Raw genomic sequence first — 23,520 nt, 5'->3', positions numbered from 1 at the left:
TTGCTGGCCCGAGAGGGCCGGTCAAAGCGCCATTGTGCACCTTGGAGTGGGCAAACCACTCCTTTCCTGCCCTGCTCTGACAGTCCAGCCCCGCCCTGCTCCGCCACGCACCAGGAAAGGAAAACAAAAATGATAACGCTAGTTATAATGATTTTAGTGTTCTTTAACTACTGCTCTTGAGCAGTGGGGCAACATTCCTCCACCTTAGCAGAGGAGCCGCCACTGGTGTTGTGGATTCCTAGTGTTTTGCTTTCTTGCTCCCTGTTGTTAGGGGAGCTTGGTGCCTCGCTATTTATTTCAAACAATAATTTCCATCTACATTTAGGTGCTACAAGATTGCAACAAAGTTTGGTCAAGGTCAAGCAAAAGAGGATTACTAGATTCTTTACCCCACCAGATTAGCTTCGCCTGACCAACTCCGTTATAAACAAATTTAGAGCCGTTTCGAGACATATAATGCTTTCTATTAGCCTTGAGAGAAGGTTTGAACATCCTGGCACTGAGTATCATGCTGCTATTTAGAAAGGTGGAATAGATGTTTTGACTCATTTAGTCAATTTTTCATATCAATGGTATAACCCAACAATAACCCGAAGGACCTGAGTAAAGTGTGATACACAGAAACAGTGGTCCAATCGGAGAGACCAACAGAAAGGACAAGATTAAACTAATTAGGTTATCCTATTTGCATATGTCCAAACCAACCTCCTCTACCTTGAGGTAGGGGGTGAAGTATTACTTTCAACAATATGGAAGAGAGTATACAGTGATATCAATACTTATCACCCACAAAGAAGTAATTGCATGAGTTTTTTATATATGCAACTTGACAGTGTAATTTTCACTATTTACATGCGGTCGCTCCAGATAGAAGGATAAGGGAATAAAGGTGCTCAGAAAGAGTGCCCATGTGTGAAATTTTGGATAGAGAACGGAAAGAGGAAGCAGACCTCATACATAAAACATAGCTATTACAGGGAAGCCTGTCCGTTACATTTATTGTACATCATAAATGTGATCTCATTGAACAAGGGTAATACTCTCAATCCTAATTGCCCCCTTTAAGGATGAATAATCCAATCCAGGTTTTGTAAAATGTCGACGTTTCGACCCGACAAAAGGGAGAAGGTCCAGTTAAAGCCTCAAGAGTGGGTCTTCATCAGGACTCGGTGAAAGAATAGAATGGGAGCAACCTATTGGGAAAAATGACAATTTGCTCAATCTCATTAAACCAATGATCCCTTTTAGGCGAAGAGCCAGTGAGCCGTTGTCTTTTGAATACATTTTGCTAATTCCTCACCGGGGGACTGAAAATTCCAGGTGAGAATGCATTTTCCTTTTGGATGAGATAGCACTATTACACACACATTTTTAATTGGTTTAATGAGGTTGGGCAAATTGTCCTTTTCCCAATAGGTTGCTCCTATTTTATTTTTTCACTGAGTCCTGAAGAAAACCCGCTCTTGAGGCTTTAACTGGCCCTTCTTCGTGTGGGAGCCAGCTAATGGTAAGTAAAGGTAAGTAATGGGAGGGATCTAAGCCCCTTTTACATTTTTTTTTTTTTAAATAAAAAAGATTTTGCAAGCACGGAACAAGCGTTGTGCAGGCAAAACCTAAAAAGAAAGAAATATTCTAGTATGTCCAGAAGATTGGCATCCTTGTTCAGAGGTTCCAGTGGAACCTTTGCCCCAAGAAGATAAATGCTGTACATTTTCCCACTGTTCAGGCAGGCATGACCAGCCGAAACCTACTGAACGGTGAGCTATTCAATGCAACAACAATTACTTAATGCAGTAAATCCCACCCAACCCGTAATTCTGACTCATGCGGAAACATGGGTTTACATAGGGGCCGGAAAATACAGACTAATTCGTAATCAAGGTCTGAGCAGCTTTCTAGCTTTTACAGACGAGTTGGACAAGCTTTTTCTCCTGGTTTTAATCCTCAGTCAAATAGAAAGAATCATAATTTTGCATAATATTACCAAATGTTTGCGTAAGTACTGGGAAGCAAATTATACTTATTTCACACACCCCTACAAAACTGACCATGTATCACTCTTCCTACAACTAAAACATGCAAAGATTGATGGTTTCCTTATTACAATAGTTCAGTCTTACAGGACTGTCAGACTCTAGTCTTTTTTGGATCTCCTCATGATTGCAGGTGGGCTGCAACGCTGCTCGCAGTATCCAGGTCGCGGCCAACTTTCGTGTTCTTATTCTACCTCCACGCCTTTTCTTTATAGTGGCAACTTTATCATGTTAGTGGCTATGCTTATCTGTTTTTTTAAAAACTTGAAGCATACCTTTTCACTATAAATTCTGCTCCATCCCTTACAATACATCTGGTTTCCTTCTGGAGCAGCGGCCATCTTGACAGCACCGATGTCACTCTTCCTTTATCTGACCATGGACGAGGATGCAACTCCACATTTCTGTCCTGGTGATCCGGACATAGGACCGTCCACAGAAAAAATGGCACACAATTTTCTAAATCACTGGTAATACTCTGACACAGCCATTTCTAATATATATATATATATATAGCTCTTCTGTGCCTTTACAACAATGAACCAGGCCTATGCAACTCAATGCAACTACAGATTGTGCAGTCCTGTTTACCAGATACCTAATCACTAAGGTGTCCATACTCTATGGGAAATCATAAATGAAGAATGTAGAACAAACCCAACCTTAAAAAGGCAAGTCTGTGCAGAGATATCAAGCTGTTAGGTGTGTGTACTGCATTACATTGTTTTTTTGTAAAAAGAAGATTAGTTATTTGTCATGTGGGAATAGATCACCGTCTACTGTCTTTTTAAATCCTCAAGTTATTCCATCTACAGTGTGAGTAGTTCATGCAGTCCTTCACTGTTATAGGTCTTAGTGTGCTCCCTATTCATGTGTGAGTATTTCCCTCTATCCTTCTTTTCTAGTTCTCAATTTGTCCCATGTCAGGTATGAGCAGATTCTTTGGTCCTGTTGTTCTAGCTCTCAAGCCGCCGTATTCGGGGGTCGGAGAGTTGTTTTTTCTACCACTCAAGTTATCTCATGAGAGGGTTGTCCCTTGCGAGGTGTGAATAGTAAATTCAGTCCTGCTATTCTCTCTCTCAAGCAGCCTCTTGTCTAGTGTGAGGACTTCACCCAATGCTGTCTTCTATAGGCCTCAGACTGTCAAATATCAGAAGTGGGTAGATCTGCTGTCTTGTTAGTTTTAGACCTCCACATTTTCTATCTCAGGCATGCCAGCCTGGCCTGGCCTGTCTGTTCCAGCTCTCTGGTTGCCTCATGCTAGTTATCAGTAGCTCCTCAGCATTCTGTCTCCTGCACTGCTGAATTCCACATAACAAAAGTAAAAAGACCTACTCACACCAGGCAGACTTGAGATCTCTGCTTGTACCTGGCCTTGAGAGGTCCAGTTTCCAGAGATCTCAAGAATCACTTATTGCAAGTGAATCTTTCAACAACAAACACAATAAGAGACCCCTTCAATAGAACTGTAGATCTGAGTGAACACTTCCTGAATGTTGTTTAAAACACAGAGGTCAAAGTACCAAGTTACTAAAAAATATAGAGGGACTATCTACAAAATTGCATTCAGTACTTGCTTTTGCCATTGCAAAGCTTAAACAATTGAGCAAAGATGGGCATTTTTCCTGAAAACAGTGGCAATACCTGTAGGTGTTTCATGGGTATGGCTCCTAGGATCTGAAATGCCTTGCCCAGTGAAACAAGAATGAACCCTTCCTCTGCCGCATTAAAAAGAGAAGTGAAAGCGATCCTCATGGCTAAATTCACATGAACTCTTTAACTGTTTACTGTATTTTGTGCTTGACGCATGCTGTTTTTACGCTCCTCAGTTGTCCTTCTGTTTAGCTTAATCTTTATGACTTTCAGATCTGTATAACTCTTTCTCTTAGATCTCGTTATGCTTAGATCTGGATTTACTCTTATGACTTGTAAAGCGCTCTGTTACTCGCAAGAGTCTTGTTCACGCTATATAAAACCTTAAAAATAAAATAAAATAAGATTTCTACCTATGCCAACCATCTAACAACAGTTAAACACAAAGCGGTGACTCAGCAGTTCATCAACATTCTTAGGCAGTCCGAAAGTGGCAAGAACGACAACCAACGCTCGTCTGTGAGAACCTTCTCACTGTCAACGTCAGGTTTATTTCTTTATTTACACACTTTTATGGTGGGCTTTGCCCTTTAATGAGGGCCTCATGCCACTTCACACAGAACACTGTAAACAATATCATCAAAATCTTAACAAGGAAACACAGATGTATGTACACTTCCGGTTCAAGATGTTCTATCCAGTTGGAGGTCACCGCAGAGCAATGAACGGAAGGAAATAGAACATGGCGGTCTCCGTCCACCTTTGACATCTCCATCGTTAGGGCAGAGCTCTTGTGAAACTAGAGTGTGGCGGCTGAAGAGGCAAAACTGTCCAAATTCTCTGCCATTTTGAAAGATAGCCTAAAAAACATATTCTTTTAACAGTATTGGATGTTTAGAGTACAATCTGGATTGGAATTAGAACACATTTGCTTGGATATTATGACTTACAGCATTGATACATAGATATAACTTTTTGAATAATCATTTTATTACCAACAACTACTCCCCAATATACAGTCAATGATAAATCCAACGTTGGGGCATCTGCTATATCTATCGGCAACATATTCTGTGATATTTTGGCAAAACAGGTTCAGTGAGCGTGCATTAGCTCCTCCAACAACAGTAGATTAATTCATAGTAAGATGCTCAGTAGATGAATGCGCCCAACGCTAATGTTAAAACCCCAAAGTCATAGTTTGAATTCCTGGTATTGCCTTCTCAGCCTTATACCCTTCCAAGGTTGGAAAAAAATACGACTGAGTATGTTAATTAGAACATCAACTATCTAAGTGCCAAAAGGCAACTCAGTTTGTGCTGTGCGGTGTAGAAAGATTAGCTCTTATTTCTGTAGCCACATCATGGTCAACTGATGATATAAGAAGTGAATGAAAACTAACGCAATAGAGTAATCAAAGATTTTTTACTTTTATTGTAAAATAGAAGCGCTTGACAGAGCTTGAGGATCCCTCTGGCAGTATGTGCTGTACGTTGTTCTGTGTTGGTAACATCCCCACACCTTTAGAGCATTGACACAACTATTTGCCAATAGCATATATACCAAATGCAGTGGGTTTGATTCTTCAGGTACCAGGAAGGAAATCAGATAATTCATCCTGCGATTTTTACGCACACCTCCCGATAAGCTGTCTTCGAATTCATGATCATCCTCCAAACAAGAAGGTTCCTCAAATACACATCAGTGGAACTGGCCCATTCCAAGCCTTCCTCACTCTACAAATTGTTATTCATCACTCTTGTTTTCAATAAGGTACCCTCTCCAATAAATATCTTATCTCACACACCAGGGAGACTTAAAAGGTGTAGAGGTATGCTTTTGTGCAGTCGCTGCAACAATGCCAGGTCCAATTACTTGCTTGCTGCTGCGGTCACTTGATCATATTGCTTACTTGTTTTGTTACACAAGTTACAGCCCATTAACTACTTCAGGGCCTCCAGGACATGAAGAATTTTCCTTACTAACTTTAGCAACATTTAATAAGAAATTATGTACCTCTAATGAAGAAGTGAAGCAATGCAGATTGTAACAAAAAACATACTATTCAATCTATAGCTTGTCGTCCAAGTCGAGTAAACTCAAAAACGAAGAGACAAAATGGCAACCCAAAAACCCCAGTATAACTAGGGTGAGGTCACCCACATGTCCAGTTCGTACCGGTTGGTCCATGCTTTTTTGGTCTTTCGGAGACCTCGGTCTAATGAGAGATATTTCCTGATTGCCTAAACTGATGCACAGCATTTTTGCTTCTATTCCCCACTTGATGTTGTGCGTCACATTTTCAATCCAGAAAATATCGGCCTACATGTGTATCGCAACCAGACGTATATACCAAAGGGATACTACACATATACCGAACAAGTACCACACAAGCATGTCAAAAGATATATCAAAACAGAAATATCTTCTTCCGAAATGTTGTTAAGGTAAGCACAGATTTACTATTAATTCTGCTTCCTGTACGATATCGGTGTAGATCGATATTTCGACCACAGGAACATGGTACACTACAGCATTAACATCTCTTCCTTTTCTCTGTTGCTCAATCATTGTTCTGATTTTTCCAATACGCAACTTGAAAAAGAGAAAATTCGAGGGCAGCGAGTCAGCTAATGCAAACTTGTAGACCTCATGCAAGACAAGAAATGTCGAGCACTGATGACGACCAAGTCAAACTGGCACAAAAAGACCAAAAAGAGTTACACTTAGCACATGAAGGCAGATTAAGGGCTAGGATTGAGTGAAAATGCATCAAGAACATCTCAGCACACTAAGTGTCGTCATCAGTGTGGGGAGTGCACAACTAGGATGATCCACGGTCTTCATGCAACTGGGACACTATGTATCCAGTCACACGAGTAATGTATTTTAAGTGAAGTCTTGGATCACTTCAATTCAACCAATTTGGCATACTGCCAGACTACAATGGCATGTAAAAGAAGAGCCCAGGACTGTCAGCAACCTTAGTGACAAAGAATCGCGAACATCGGTTGTTTGACATTGGTTGTTTATACAAATCCTCACTGGGTAGATCGGCATGCAATAATGTGATTATACTGTTAGTATATGTAAGTCTGTGTTTTTTTTTTGTTCTTTTAATTATTTAAAACGATGCATCTTTGAACGTCAGCACCCCTGCGGAATCACATCACTAGAGGATCAGCATCATAAAGTAGTCATCTACAGCTAAAACAAGGTGTAAGTCTCTTATACAAGAGGGCCGTGGGCACCCTCTGCCCCCCAAACCCACCCGGGATCCCTTCGCACCCTATTCCACTTCTAGTATTCACTGAGCCTATGCCATTTGGCGACCAGCTTGCGGGGGTGATCACAAACCTCCCGCCAGTGTTCCACGCCGCCAGCGGTGACACTATGAGCACCTAGGATCAACCGACCCACCACCTGGTTCTTGGTCGTGCGGTCAAAGTCGATGACCAGGAACTCGATGCTGATGTCTGGCAGCAGCTCCATAGGTATGTCATAGATGAAGGACTCGTTGAAAACAGGATTGAGTGTGCACTTCTTGACATGTGTCTTCTTCTTGGCGATGCGCTTACGGACATAGTAGACGTTGACCTTGACATAGGGATCTGCATGGGATAGAGGGGGGAGAAAAGAAGACCAATGACACAGATCTAGAGACACTGGCAATGTGTACCAGGAACGAGAGAAGCAGTGAGGATATATGCATGCGACTGTGAAATAGATGGAGTAAAGACGAGCGTGCTAGATACAGGTACTGAATGACAGCAAATGCGATAGGGGCAGATCGAAAGTAGGAGGAAGTAAGAGGCAAGAATGCTAGAGTTGCTGTTTTAGTGACTGTGTGAAATAGGGATTTAATGGCTGGGCGAATGGGTAACTAAGTGAAGGGATTAGTGAATGAATGAAGAGCTGCCTGCTCTAATGTTCGTGTTTAAGTCAGTATTGTATAATGCCTGCATAGCCAAAAAAGGTTTCGGTTGCATGAGAAGGGAAAAGGCAAATTGGAATGTTAGTTATGGTTTCTGTGCATGATGGGGACACATAGCTAAGAAGCTGGGTGGAAATACTAACTAGTCACTCCTGTTGATTCTAGAGTACCTATAAGTTATAACAGGAGTTGCTGTGGGAGAGTGTAGACTGCCCGGAGTTAGACCATGCCAACAATTCCAATATGTGGTTAAGGAACTGTCTTTGGTAAGAAGAAATGAAGACCATGGAGAAAGGGTGAATTGTAGGGACATGATGGTTGCTAGATGGAAGCATAACAGATCCTCCAACTGCACTTGGTCCTACATTTTAGTCAGTTTTCTGGTGCATGTACTATGTCTTACAGTTGTTACCTCTTCAGGGATATACCTGTGTTTGAAAACTTTGTTTCACTGGGTCATGTGATGCAGCATCTTTCATGCATGACAGTATTCCTAGCGCGTTTCTGTCTTGGAATCAATATTTGTACAGGGGGTGATAATGTGATCTGAGGCAGTGCCTTGGGATGGTCACTTAGACCAGTGGGCTGAGCATGAAAGACTGACCAGCTAAGAAGCGTGTGTTAATGACATGGGACAGTTTCCACGTGATGGCTTAATATGGACAACATGACATTGGTTAGTCGTGACAGTGTAATACTGAAAACAAGATACAGGTTATATGTGATGGTATAATATTGATGACGTGACATTTGTTAGACGTGATGGTGGAATTCTGATAAGATGATAATGGTAACATGTGATTGAATAATATTGATTACAACATTGGGATGTAGAGAGCTCCATTGACGATAATGGAGTACCTTCGAGCTTATAATGGCCGGTATAAGCCTTCTGCTCCAACATTCCAATGTTTGTCTTTCTATTTCTCCCTTTTTAATTTAGAAAATTCTACCATTAGTCGGTTAAATGTTAATAATAGCCTTATCACCCTTCAACCTCCAGTCATGCCGGTTGTTAAAGGCCCTCTCCCTCATTATAGGCCCTCGACTGCAGCTCAGACCTGTAACTCAGGTTCAAGGCCTTTAACAAACAGTATAGCCCTCAGCAGCAGGCAGTTGGCTGTAAGGACATATTCCACGATATTCTTTAGATGTGATGGTGTAATGTTGAGGACATGATACTGGTTACATGTTATAGTGTAATGCACATGACATGTAAATCGTTAGACGTAATGGTTTAATCTTGATGACATGATACTGATTATAGCTGACGAAGAAATACTGATGATGATATCTGTTAGATGTGATGATGTAATATTGATGACATGTACTGGTTACATGTGATAGTGCAATAAACTGGATGTATGTGATGGGGTAACACTGATGATGTGATATGGGTGTGCATGTTTACGAGACGATGCCTACAGGATATCTGCACAGTGTGAGTTTGACATGGAGTTATTATTCGCATTTGATGGGGTGATATTGATGACATGATGCTGTTGCATTTCAAGGTGAAATATTGATGACATGCTGGTTACACGTGATGGTGTAATATTGATGCGATTATGTTGGTTGCATTTGATAGTATGATATTGATTACATGAAATGCATGCACATGATTGTGTAGAATTGACTACATTGTGTGAATAGGACATCAGGTTATTAGTTGCACATGAAGAAGTGATTTTGCTGATGACCCTAGTTGCATCTGATGGTGTAATACTGATGGTATAATATCGGTTGCATATGGTAGTCCAACACAGATGAAGTGAAATGAATGGACGTGATTACTACATGCTATCTGTACACAGTTTGATTTTGACATCAGGTTATTAGTCACACATGATGGAGTGATATTGATGACATTATACTGGTTGCACGTGATGGTGTAATATTGATGGCATATTGGTTGGAGGTATTCGTTTAATATTCATGACATGACGTGGATTTAGGAGCCCAGTCTCCCATTGGTGGTAAATAACATTATCAACAATGCATACCGCTCACAAGCCATTGATCAGGGCTGGACTGGCCCTACTGGGCATTGGGCAACCACCCCAGGAAGCTGAGAGTGTGGTGGCTGGTTTGGTGCTAATGGGGTTTAGTGATGGAGTGGCTGCTGTGACCCCTGTGACCACCATCAGGTCATCTCTCTCTCCTGACTGCAGCCCTACCTCTTCCCTGGGATGTATGTTAGTGGGCTGGAGGGGCTGTGATGCTGCCGGCACATGGAGGGGAGCAAGGCCACAGTCCTGGTGCGTGGCTGGCCGTGCTGAAGTTCTGTAGAAGCTAGCTTACGGCTCCCTTCCTTTGGAAACAGCATGCAAAGACTTGTGCTCTTCCGACGCCCACCCAGGAAGGCAGGCCAGTTGCTGCATGCAGGGCAAGGGAGAGCCCTCACAATGGTGCACCAGATGGTGCCTGCTACGCGCTGACCGTGCATCCTACCAGATGCACTTTAAACCTAGTCTAGCTCTGACTGATTCTCTGCTGCTGAAGGCAGAAGCGACTGCCTCCAGTAGGTTAAGAAGCTGCTACTTTCGCTTTGGAGAGTCACAGTGCCAAGACTGACTGTGTGTAGTCGCACAGAGAGCATTGCTTTGGCCAGGTCTGTGACCCTCTAATATTTGTATGTTTTTTTCTCTGGTGTGATGATGGCTATGACTGTCTGCTGGTGTGCAGAGATGTAACCGTCTCTATGGTCTAAAAGGTCGAAATAGCTGTCTTGTACTGTGCAGTGCAAAACCAAAGGGGATGATGGACGGAGTGTTGAACATTGCAAGCACTCACCCCCCCTCAACTGATCTGGGTTTAATCCATCATCATTCTTTAGCTCACTCCACCACCGCAGTTCAGACATGGCCATACTGTGCGGTGCCATTTCCTGGTGCCCAGCTCCCTCGCAGCATGCATGCTGTGACTGTCTCTTTAGGATTATGTAACTAGCCGTTTGTCCGCAGAACTGTGATTGTCTCTCGATTACCTGAAGGGTCACAGCTGTCTGTCTTCATCCGGGGCACGGTGCCATCTGTCTGTCTATGTGACACTGTAAACTGATACACACTTCTCAACACTCTAAAACATTGAATTGGTTTAGAAGGCATATTTCTCGAATGGTTTGAATCATACCTCACGGGCAGATCACAAACGATCAAAATTGAAAACTGCCTCTCAACATCAAAGGCGGTTGATCATGGTGTCCCTCAAGGCTCCATCCTTGCTCCAATCCAATTTAATCTCTACATGGAAACTCTAGGAGAACTACTACAAAAGTCTGGGATCATGTTATCACCTCTATGCTGATGACACCCAACTTTACGTGAAGGTGTCCTCGGCTCATGACATTTCACTCCTCGCCACCACCCTCAAGTCTATCCAAGAATGGATGACATCTCACTACCTAATACTAAATCCTTCGAAAACTGAGCTTCTTCTTACCTCAAACTGACCACCTGCTGTACAATCTTGGATGGATAATCTGAACATTCTCCACAGCAAACCTACCATAGCTGATAGTGCTAAATCCCTAGGAGGCAGCCTGGACAAGAGCCTGAACCTCCATTCCCAAATCAACACCATGGCCAAAAATGCATGCTACAAAATTCACCTTCTCAGGGGTATCCGATGTTTCATTTCTGAACACGACCTGAAAAACATTGTTCAATCTTTGGTACCCTCCAGGCCTGACTACTGTAATTCACTCCTCGCAGGCCTCCTCAAGATCCACCTTTCTCCTTTGAAATCCATTCTTCATTCAGCTGCGCACTTTGTCTACGGGGCCAAAAGAAATGACCACGTCACGCCTACGCTGATAACTCTTCGCTGGCTTCTTATTGAAGCCAGGTCAGTACTTAAGACTGCTTGTATCACCCATAAAGCCATTCATACTTCCACCGCTTGCTATCAAGCTAACATACTCAAACTTTCAGGTGGATCAAGACCCTCACGTAATGCTGAAAACCTACTGCTCGAACCTCCGACTTTCAAAAGGGAAAGACTTATGGCGCAATCTTTCTCTGGTAGTGCAACCAGAATTTGGATCTCACTTCCTCCATACCTCCGCACTACCACCTCTTTGTGCATCTTCAAAAAGGACCTTAAAACCCTTCTCTTCCAAAGACACTTTTACCAATAATTCTCTGACTGTTTCATGTTCCTCACTGGAGAACTAGTTCGTCTTTCCGCTTCATCGCTGGAATATGTGCTTTTGAAACCCTAATTGCTCTAACTTTAGTCTGCAATGTGTCATTTTTAGTGAATCTATATTTTGTAAATATGTAACCATCACTCTGCGTAACCCAAGCAATCATTTATCTTCTCACCTCTACCATGTTACCTGTAATGTCTGATGTAATGTACTTTGATCTATTATAAAGCGCTCTGACACCTCTGGTTAAAGTACCCGCTATATAAAATCGCATAAATAAATATGTGCAAGGTGTGAGAGTCTCTCTCTCTGCCTGTCTCTCAGTATACAGCTTATGTCCATCCCTCAATGTGCGAGGTGTAGGGAATCTTAAAACCAGGTGGACTCTGCATCTGTGCTCAGTGCCGGGATAAGGCTTTCTCTCTGCACCAAAGGTGATGTCTCTGCCTTAGGATGCTTCTCTGTCATGCAGCGTGCAACACTGTGGCAGTTTACCTGCACACGAATCGCCTTGTGACTGTCTCTTGATGTGTGAACTTATACTACGCTCCTTTCGCAATAAGGGCCTTGTGACTGCCCGACTGTCACCGACACCACATGCCTGCCAGCGAGTGGCCAAGCAGGATGCCTGCTGGACAGTCTGTGATGTGAGCGTAAGGAGTGTTTCTTGTCTCCTGGCTGACCACTTTTAAAGCAGCTGGTGGGTCCCAGGTCACTCTGCGCTGGTGGCTGGAATCAGCTAACTTGTAACGCCCCGTCCCGAGGACTGACATGACGAGGCCACTGTCTTTCTCCACGCACGGGTATGATATTGAGGTACTACTTGTAACGCACTGGTATGTGAGGATACAGCACTGGTGTGCTAGTAATACGGCACTAGTGTATTAAGCTGTGTTTCACCAATTATGCGCCATGGCTACAGTATTGGGGTGCGCTTCGTATAGTAAGGATGTGCTGAAGGTACAGTATTAGTGTTCTAGGGGTACATAACTAGTGTGTCAGGGGCCATATGGGTACTGCACGCCTATGTTACCGGTGCTACTAGTCGGCTATGGGTCAGTATTGTTGTGCTCTGGGTATAGGATTGGTGTGGTAGCCGTACAGCACTGGCTGACAGGCTACGGGTCAGTATTGCTGTGCTCTGGGTATAGTATGGGTGTTCTAGCCGTACAGCACTGGCTGGCGGGCTATGGGTCAGTATTGCTGTGCTCTGGGTATAGTATTGGTGTGCTAGCTGTATAGCACTGGCTGGCAGGCTACGGGTCAGTATTGCTGTGCTCTGGGTATAGTATGGGTGTTCTAGCCGTACAGCACTGGCTGGCGGGCTATGGGTCAGTATTGCTGTGCTCTGGGTATAGTATTGGTGTGCTAGCTGTATAGCACTGGCTGGCAGGCTACGGGTCAGTATTGCTGTGCTCTGGGTATAGTATGGGTGTTCTAGCTGCACAGCACTGGCTGGTTGGCTACGGGTTTGGAACTGGTATGTTGTAAATAGAGTGTATGTCTGTGCTATGGGTACAACTATGGATTTGGTATTCTTGTGCTAGGCATACATCACTGATGCGCTACAGGTACCTACCGCACTGGTGTGTTGAAGGTGCAATATTAACAGGCTATGGGTTCGGTAGTGCAGTGCTCCAGGTATAGTGCTGACCGTAGAGCACGGGCTTGCAAGCCATTGGTTTGGTATTGGTTTATCCCAGGGATAGCAAGCGCTATATAAATGCAAACCTTTTCCCCTCGTCTATCCCTCCACTATCCTTCTGAATCCAAATAACTGACTAACATATCCACCACTCAAATTACTTTCATATTTCACTATACTAATTCAAAACTAATCCTTCATGGTATCCAGAGTAGCGTGCTACTCGCCGAAAAAGCGTTGCCGCCTCGTTAGCGGTAGTAAGCGCTATATAAATGCAATTACAATACAATTACAATACAACAATTCCAAGAATTCAGTAGGTGCGCAAGGGGTATGTCACTGGTGCTCTAGAGGTACCACATTGGTGTGTTAAAGGTTCAATATTGGTGTAGTATGGTTGTACTCGGGTCGAGAAGGCTTTTTAATTCGCTGGGCATTTCCCCAGTGGGCCGGAGCCCTTGGAGGCCGGTTTGGAAAGCCCAGAGCTGCTCCTGGTGCCTCTGTCACTTTCCCCGCCTCCTCAAGGCTAATTGCAGCGGGCATGGGAAGCCTTCAAGAGAGAGAGAAAGAGATGGAGGGAGGAGTAAGGTAGAGAGAGGGCGATCAGAGAAAGGGAAGAGGGGAGTGAGAGAGTGAATGGATAGGTTGATGGAGAGATTGCGCAAGGAGATGAGTGGCGGTGGGTTTGCTCATTTTTTGAAGGGTTGCTTTGGTTCCCCAGTCCAGCCCTGCTTCTGATTACCCAAGTCCCAAAAACATGCCCACAAGAAGAGAAGAGATGGCTCTGGTGGCTTCGAAAGATGCCAGACTGGGGTCCAGGGCAGGGGGGAAGGATACAGGGAGAGGCGCGCCTGTGATACTGTGGCATTGACTGCAAGACTCCGCACACGGTGTGAATTTGACCTCAAGTTATTAGATTCACAAGATGAAGTGATTTTGACAACATCACATTCTTTGCATACAGTGGTGTGATATTGACATTCGTATCATGACGTGCGACACTAACTGGATAATATCAGTCACTAATTATTTGATGGGCCCGGCATGAAATTCCTTGCAGGTGACTACACAGTACTGTTTGCATCCAAACATCGTCCTCCCGTACCAACTCTCAAAGTCAGAACCCTGGGAGTTTATTTTGCCCAGCTCGCACTTTTATCCCACAAAGTTATAATAATTTAATATAAAGAACATTATTTTCTTTTTTGCATGTGATGGTGTCACACACTGACAGAGCCATGCTATCGGAACATGATGATGTGTTAATTACTTGCATGTTGTGGTATCTTTATGTTCCTACTTTGCACATGATAGTGCGACATTCATAAGCGCAGCCTGACTAGAAAACCATGATCAGCCCTGGCACAAATGTTCAAACCAGCCGCGGGCCTTGAAGGTGGCCAAAGACTTTTATGGTTGGGCCATGGCAGCTCACCAGCAGCCGCGGTCCGTGCAGGTAAACGTGGTGGGGCGGGGAAGTCGACAGACGACAGTATAGGATTTATTTATTTATTTTTCTCTATTCCGTCATCTGTCAACTTCCGCCCCGCACACCCCACCCTCCCACCACCGCACCGCGCTTACCTGCACGGACCGCCACTGCTCATCAGCCAGGTGCGTAGCTTCCATTGATGCAGCAGGTGCAGTGGCATCGTGGCCCAAAGCCCTGAGGGATCCACCGAACCCTGATTATTGCAGTATTTTATCATTCAAACAGCAGCCAGGGGGCTCATTTCATTTCTTGCACTAGGACCCTTGTCATTCGGGCTACGCTACAGTCATCAGCTCTGAAGGCAACCCCCTAGCCTGCAGCCCAGTGCGAAAATGCGAGTGACAGGATCACCAGTCCGGACCTATTCACTAGACTATATTGCGTGCACGGAATATTCACTACACAGCAATGAAAACGTACATTGTGATATTACAGGCATGTAATGGTGTGGTACGGACTACTTGTAATACGGACAGCTTGTGATATGGACCGAAAATGAAAATTCTGTAATGTTTCCCCTCAACTTGAAATATGGAATCCTCTCCAGGCTTTACTGAGAGTCAATGGCAAGGGGGCTGAGTGGAAAACAGAATATTCCATCCCAAGCTAGTAGGGTTGTGGAGGAGTCCGTTCCCATTACTGGCGAACATGACGCGGCAGTGTCTGACATGTTATAATCGGGCAATGCTATAGCACACTATATGCCTTTAGTATGGCATGGTAGCACCTTTCGGTAGTCCAGAGTGTCCTTCTAGCGGAGTCCGCGGTTCCCACCACACACCGGAGTCTGATTCAGTTTGAGATTTTGATGTATCTGAACTGCTAATCACTCGTAACAGCTGTGGTGCAGGTATTTACAGGGTCCCAGACACAAAGACATTTTGGTATTTTTGCATCTTCCATCTCTCATGAACATGGCCATACATGAGGCCTTGAGTTGTAATCTGGCGCCACCTAGTAGTGGAGTTCTATGGCGTCTGCCTACTATCCCATTAACGTATTTCCAGCCCTCTTACCCAGCCCCTCAGATCATTCACATGCACTGTCCGGGGGGAAAATTATGGAATTCTTCATAGGAGAGTCCATGTCTGAAAATATGTTCTTGCGAAGCTTCACCTCCCAAAAACAAATGCAGCCATTACACCTACTAGCAGCGGCATACCGTAGGTTGCCAGCGCCCGGGGCAAGGCAAATATTTTTAAAATGTTTGCACCCCTAAGAATTTTGCGCCCGAGGCAACCGCCCCAGTGGACCCGCCCAAGCTACGCCACATCCTACTCGAATTCAGACAGGATTTCATGACTGATGTGCCTGTTGTGTGATTAAAGTTACTCAAGTGTAGAGACTGCACGTGACAGGTGAAAGCGTAATATGGAACATAAGTAAAAGTGTTTACACCAGGCAAGTTGGAGTAAATAGCTGCTACCTGAGAGACCAGCGATGTCCATTTTGGGTAGGTGCTTGGCCTTGAGCACTACGACTGTCATCCTCTGCGCCACCGGTTGGTAGGACAGTGACACCTGCAGCTCTCCGCGGCTTACACTCTTCTGTGGGCAGGAAATGGGCAAGAAGTAAGACGCAGAACTTTAAAGCAACAGCAGAACATGACGTACACTCTTACATCATGAATAACAATGAACCAGCGTATCCATGTCCATATCCAAATTTACAATAGATTATCTTACATTCGCTGAGGTGGTAAATGCATGAAAAGTAGAGGGCTGTCATAATTTACAGACTGTAAGAGTGTGATAAAATACGACTGAACATAAATAGGGTACATTTAACAAGTAAAAAAACTAAGGCTGATATACAGAGCAGATAAATATTCTAAGTTCACTGAAACTATGTACAGGGTAAACTCACAGTGCGCATGATTGGAGTTTATTAAGAATTTGTATAATTGTAATATGTTACTAGGCAAATAAACAAAGTCTACACTCCTTAAATTTTCTGAAGTTCTCAACACAGTGAATTACCAAGTAATGAATCCCTAGTGTCAATGATTGGGCTTAATCCCCAGACTGAAAAACTGGGATAAATTCACAAATGTAAAATTATTGGTAATTCACTGTGTTGAGAACTGCAGCAAATTTAAGGAGTGTAGACTTTGTTTATTCAGTGTACTTGCAGATTCTCGTAAACCAGAGAAGATACTACTGTGGCAAATTCATACAGAGCAAGAGTGTGGGATGGTAATAGAGGCCTGAAATGTGGAAAGTTCATAGAGCCCCGAGAATGATAGTAAACCTACAGAGTAGAGAGATCTGTAGTAAATCCACAGCATCTGCTATGTTCTGCCAATGCCTAGCTACTGGGGAAGGTTGAGAAGAATTCCAAACAGTAAAAAACACAAAGTGTAGGCCTCCAATGTTTCAAAACAAATGTCCTTTCTCCAAGCCCAGCTTAAGCGCCCCATATTACAGGAGTATGGCAGGCATTGCTAAGGAAAGTTTAATCTTCTGATCTTTAAAGGGGCGAAGAAGTGTTTATTAAGGCAACCACAATTTTATGCAAATCCTGACTATCAGCCAACAAAAGGTTTACAGGTTGATACACTTTTTATACATCTATGCCCTTGTTGGCTTTACTATGAAGGCACACAATATTTCCTTGTGAGCGCTTATCTGTGCTTAAAATGCATCTGCTATTTTCTAACAAGATTACTTTAAGATCATTTTCCTCATTACTTTTTAAGTGGGTGAATCCTGATCTCCCTTTTCTCGATAGAACTTAAAATAGCATCATAAGCCTAGATTTTAACATGAAAACTAACATGGTGAAAACTTTTCAAAACATGGTTTGTAGTATTAGTATCATCAAAATTGTGGGGGGCTTGGTAAAGAAAATCTTCACACCTTCATACACTGCTGCTCCATTAAATGTGAAGGAACGGCATAATTACAGTGCTATTGAAGTTTTCAGTGAAAGGATTTATGTATGCATGTCTTTATTTATCTGACAGTCTTTAAAACCTACACACGATAATGTTTCAGTATTAAAACGGTTCCTGTCGTAACTATCTAGTTTTAGTCCTGGAGGTTGCATGGGGATTGGTACTGAATAAATAATCACACTTATGACTGGATAATCATTCATGTACAGATTGGCAGGATTAACTATTCCAGCCTATAAAGCTTGATTGACACAGTTGGTGCTGGAAAGAGCCTTCCATAATTCCGAAAGAAGCTTGCCACTGATTAGATGTGAAAGCTCCCACACTGCCAGCAGGAGATATAATATTGCGTTCCCATAAGGATCTTTACTAGCTGCAAAAAGCGGAGACACACCTCCATATGAGCTAAAACCATGGTGGTATGTAGCACTGAGAGGGCCCAAAAGATGCTGGGAGATTCTTCCACGCGACCCAAAGGTGTTGAGGCTCTTTTGAGCTCAAATGAAGTAGCAATTCACACTGCCCAGTGCATGCTACAAATAATCATTCCCTAAAGATACTTTGCAATAATGTGCACTGGACGAAAGCATGGACTAAAGACTGGATGACAGTATAAAGGATGCAGTGTGGCAGCTCCATCAGGAACGAAAGGCACACTGAGTTCTGTTAGCTTAGCAGATGGTTGGCAGAGGCTTTGTTTATTTGGTCTAAGCTCAAACAATGGTGGGCAGATGCTTCCCCAAAACCGGAAGCACGGTGGGCTGGGTTTCGGTATAGGCCCAAAGGATGGTTTCAAATGTTGGTTGCCAGATGTACCAGGGTCCGCGTGTCATTGGGCAGCATCTGTTTGCAGGTTCAAAGGAGGCTGAGCAGCCAGTGCCTCAGTGACAAAAACTCTCAAATGTCTGAAAAAGTTGCCATTCTGCTCTCTTTACCATTATACAGACCTGCCTTATGTTCAGCCATTGTGGGCTTGAAAATATGCCATTCCACTGGATAGGTTTGAATAGGCCCTGCAGAGATTGGGACATGTCCAAAGTGTAGCCCACCAGCCCCATCATACCAGCTGATGGACTGAACTGATGCCAGGTGGCCACTGATAGAACTTGGGAGGAATATGCCTTTTTTATATTCATCACTCGAGGAGCAAGTACCCTCTATTCGCTATATCACGGACAATTTATAAAGTGCTCACAATCGACCTGGCATTTCTTTGTATTTCCACATTGTTTGTATGGTGTGCTTTTAAAAGTGTGTTTGGGTGGTTGTGATGATAGACAATATTGACCAGGGTGAATGGTATCCATCTGTGACAGTGTGCAAACCTACACAAAATAGTACACTCTGGTATTTTATCTTCAGCCCTTCGCGGACCTGCCAACCTGCAGGTCATTAGTACATTGTTTGGCCCAAGTGTGCAGAGTAGTCCGGTGGGTTGGGGATAATTGATATTGCTTTATGTCAAACCTGTGTCTGCCTCTACTGAATCTCCATTTCAGTATAAAGGCCGAGGATGTCTCAGTGAAATCTAGGTTTGACAGTGACCACCCGGAACCCCATCTTTGTCTAGTTTCCAGAGAGAAGGCAGGAAAAGGCATTAAGTTGCCACTTGGTTCGGTAGGCTAGAGCAGGCAGCCCTTAGTCTTGATTCAATACCCACATCTAATTAACCCTTTGACTTCCAGAGATGGTAATTAAAGTTGCTTCTGGACCCTAACCCGACTCATATAATACGAAGGAGAGGGCTTCGGTGTAGCTGCAGGAGATAAAGCCGAGGGTACACACATGCCTGATTGATGCTGGATGGCATTCTGAATAGGTTGGATGATGCAGCATAACGTCTCTGCGACGGTCTGGGGGAAGACTGGGCAACAGCATCGCCAGTGCCCATGGGACTGGAGTGGCTCCAGGAGGGTCATAAGATTTCTGTGCAGCAGGTGGTGTGCAGGCTGAATGGATGATTGGCAGTGGCTCTTAATGGGCCCTATGGATGCTCGATGACGACTCCCAATGGACTCTAAATAAAGATGCTTCTTCTTTGCTGTGCATGGGCTTTGCAGATACAAGGCTGTGGGTATGTAAGCTTAGTGTGGTACAGAGTAAGGCCAAATAATTCTCGGTAACAGCTTCACATGGCTACAATAAAGGCAGTCCGAGACTCCACATAACCTCAAAAAATAGCACAAGGTCTGTATAGCAATACACAATGGTGGACAGAGATCCTGATGAGACATTAATGGTGGCAGACAGTATCTCAGTGAGGGTGGGCACTTTATGATGATTACGAGTGGGCCCAAAGGATGTTGAGTGAAGGTCTGGCATTGCCCCCGCGATAGTGGACATAGACTATGAGTGAGCCCACAGTATGCAGATCAACAGATGTGGGAAAGGACTCGAAGCATTCAAGGTCGAAGCTGCATGAGGTCCTAAAAGAAGATATGCAAGTCTGTAGCTTCTTACGAGCCCTAAGATGTTGGTATAGACTCACCGAGCTCCCAAAGTAGCTGGGAGGATAAACCTTGTGGTTCCACTTGAGGGCTGGGAGGCAGCTCAAACATAGGCCTAAGAGATGATGACCAGATGCTCCACATGGGTGTAAAGTCTGTAGCGAGCTGAGTCCCTGTGGCATTAATACTGCTGATCAGCATCATTCCGAGGGTGTAAAGGATGCTAGGAGCCAGGTCCCTGGGGGTCAAGAGGTTTCTGGGAAGGAAGTCTGTGTTATGTTATGTTAAAAGATTTATTTACAAGTCACGCTGTTCCCCAAAACAGCATCCTTCAGTTATGGGATATAGAATATCGCTAATCAAGAACATAGGACAGCATGAAGACGCAAGTTTTATGTTACTTCCTGCAGAGGGTTAAGGAATTAGTGTTTCTCATACTGGCGGGTAAGGTTTTCCACAGTCCAGAACAAAGAAATGAGAAGCATCGGCCAATCTTCCTAGTTCTCTTAACCAGAGGTGATCGCATCAGGTCGGCGTTGGCTGATCTGAGAGGTTGAGCAGGATGATATGGAACAACTCTGAATCTGAGATATGTGGGTCCTACATTGTAACGGCTCGGTGCGCTTTGCACAGTTCTTTAAACACAGACTGCTTCAGAATACGGAGCCAGCAAGGCTCTCTGACGTCGGAGGCCACAGACTGGGGAGGGTGAAGTTTTAGAATTATCAAGGTTGCAGCTCTGTGGGCCGCTTGAAGGCGGCTGTAAGGCATTCCGGACGACCCAAATATAGGGATTTACCATAGCCTGGATATGAGATAATGAGAGACTTTCTGGTCAATTTACAGGCAGACTCTGGCAGTTGGACACTACTTTTCTTAGCATTTTGAGAAACATAAAGCATGAACCAACATTCTGATTGATATGAGGGACAAAAGTTAGTTTACAGCCAAAGGAATACAACAAGATTTCTGGCAGTAGTGGTCGGGTGGGGATGGTCAGCTTGGATGGCCAACAGGTGGTGGGCCAAACTGAAGATTGACCACCAAACAGAAGGACTTTTGCCTTATCACTGTTGAGTTTCAGGCAATTGCCTTTCATCCAGGATGCTACTGGAGTGACATACTGGTACAGAATCATTCTTGGGTTGAGGTTATCTTATTCAAGAAGAAAATCACTATTTGGGTGTCATCTGTGTAGGAGATAACCTGAAAGACATAAGGACCTTACCGGCGCTGACATTAGAGATATGGAAATGTTAAATAACATTACCCTCAATGAGAAGCCTTGGAGAACTCCGGAAATGATGGATATGTTAGATGAGTGAAAACGAGTAAGCATGACAGATGAAGATTGTTTGGATAAAAAGGACCTCAACTAGCCTACAGCTGATGGCAAATTTCATCACCAAAAAGATAATTGTCAAGAACAGAATGAGAAACTAATTCAAACGTTGCAGAGAGACTGAGTAATACCGTGGTCTAGTATTTCTGTGAGATCATCTATCACAGCAGGATGGTTAATTCTCTGTTATGAAAAGGCCTTAGAGCAGCATGGGTTTCACCGAGGAGATGATTCGTGTTAAGGTAATGAGAAAGTTTCTGAAGTTTCTCAGGATTTTGGAAGAAAAAGGAAGGAAGGAGAATGGCCGGTAGTTGTAGAGGATGCTAGGATCCAGAGGGCTTCTTCAAGAGCGGCAGGGGTATAGCATCTTCCAGCTGTGTGAATATGAAGGAAACTGGGTCATTGTTCCATATAGCCCTGGGGGATGCAGAGGGTGCTCTGTCGGCTTCAGGAGGATGCTGGGTGCTGCAAATCATGTGCCTTATACGGAGGAAAGCTTTGTTCCTTTCCTGTAGCTATCATTAGCCTATTTCTGAATCTCTCCTCGAGAGGCCCAACATTCCCTGTCACTCTCCTTAGCTCATCTGAGACACTAAACTAAGGAAAATATCTTGTGCTTTCTCCCACTCTCACAGTTGCCCATTACAGTCTGATTTTTCTTATGATGAAAATGGAGACATTTCAAACCCTTGTAATGAAATGAATGAGTACATTAGGGTGGAGTTGAGATGTGGATAACACAATCATGTTTTATTAGTGTAAAATTCTGCATGATATGTGCTGTACGATATTCTTAGGTACATCAGATAGCAGTAGCTCAGCGGGAACTTCCTTCATCTGTATGGTTACATAGTAGCGGCTGCTACCAAATGGGGGTGGTGAGACGGGGGCTGGAATGAAAGCACTTACCTGGCTACGGCTGGCTGCCACCTCTCCTCCATCCTCTTCGCCAGCAGCAGCCTCCCATAATCCCCTAGCCAATCACGACGCTGCGTGACAGCAGCATTGTGATTGGTCTGAGGCCGTGGTTTAGCGCTCAGACAGGGGGCTGGGAGACTGTGCATGTTCTGCACCCAGGCTGTGCATTACAGCCTGGTGGAGAACATGCTAAGTGCGCAGCACTGTTTGGGCAGCCCAAGACGGACGGCCAAACTGTCATGCGCACTTAGGAAGTGCCTCTCACTCCTCCCCCAGGCTCTGAACAGCCCAGCCCTGCCCCAACCAACTGAGCGAGTAGAGTTAAATAAAATGATAATATCGTTGCGTTATTATCATTTTATTTTTCCGTTTTGAACTGCTCAGTGAGTCGTGGGGCGACGCTCCGCAGCCTTCGCCGCCGAGCCGCCGCTGTGGTTACCTTATATTCAGAATGGAATTCCACCATTCTGGAAGTAAAGGCTCACTTATGGTGACACCGGGACCTATCCTTTGTCTGGCACTTACGCTTTTAAAAAACGGGTCCTACCTAATCCATCTTTCAAACACATATTACTCTTCGAGAGAGGTGTTAATTTAAATAGTAAATAAGGGACCAGGTTTGTTGTGATTGAGAAGTTTACTCGTTTTATTGACCCCACATTAACCGTTTTCCACATGGAAACCATGATAAATTATCAAATATAATCTCGTTTTAATGAAAGCAAGATATAAGAATTACCTCTGCAGTTGACTACTGTACATTACACAGCAGAAGTGCATCATGGGTAACTCAGGTGTTCATTGGGGACATTTTAAACACCTCCAACATGTCTGAACTAGCCACCTATCTTAAATTAGTAGGTACAGGGATATCAAAGGCATTCTACTGGATTTTAGTGTCAGTCTAAAGCTGTGCATGTTTTACATCCACAATTTTTAATGACTTATTCTCAGATTTTAATTTATGGATAAGCAGTTTTTATCCTATTGTTATTCATTTAAAAATGACATCACCATTACGACGGCTCATTTATGCTCAACTTGTCAATTACCAATCAAGGGGCAAGAAT

General features: G+C 43.9%; 1 protein-coding gene across 2 annotated transcripts in view; it reads right to left on the bottom strand.

Annotated features, from left to right (window-relative positions):
* Positions 1 to 4,154: 4,154 nt before the first annotated feature.
* Positions 4,155 to 23,520, bottom strand: part of SYT11 (synaptotagmin 11) — a 115,147-nt gene continuing 95,781 nt past the window's right edge. The window contains exons 3-4 of one of the 2 annotated variants that reach the window (XM_085637415.1): positions 16,274 to 16,394; positions 4,155 to 7,237 (exon numbers count right to left, since the gene is read on the bottom strand). In XM_085637415.1, coding sequence (XP_085493541.1) covers positions 6,927 to 7,237; positions 16,274 to 16,394 — 432 coding nt within the window. In that variant the 3' untranslated portion in view covers positions 4,155 to 6,926. Of the gene's footprint in view, positions 7,238 to 16,270; positions 16,395 to 23,520 lie in introns of both variants that reach the window. The other variant, XM_085637414.1, reaches the window with a different exon arrangement.

Source organism: Triturus cristatus, chromosome 12 (genome assembly GCF_964204655.1).
Source record: "Triturus cristatus chromosome 12, aTriCri1.1, whole genome shotgun sequence".
Classification (NCBI taxonomy): domain Eukaryota; kingdom Metazoa; phylum Chordata; class Amphibia; order Caudata; family Salamandridae; genus Triturus; species Triturus cristatus.
This window is presented reverse-complemented; position numbering and strand designations above follow the sequence as displayed.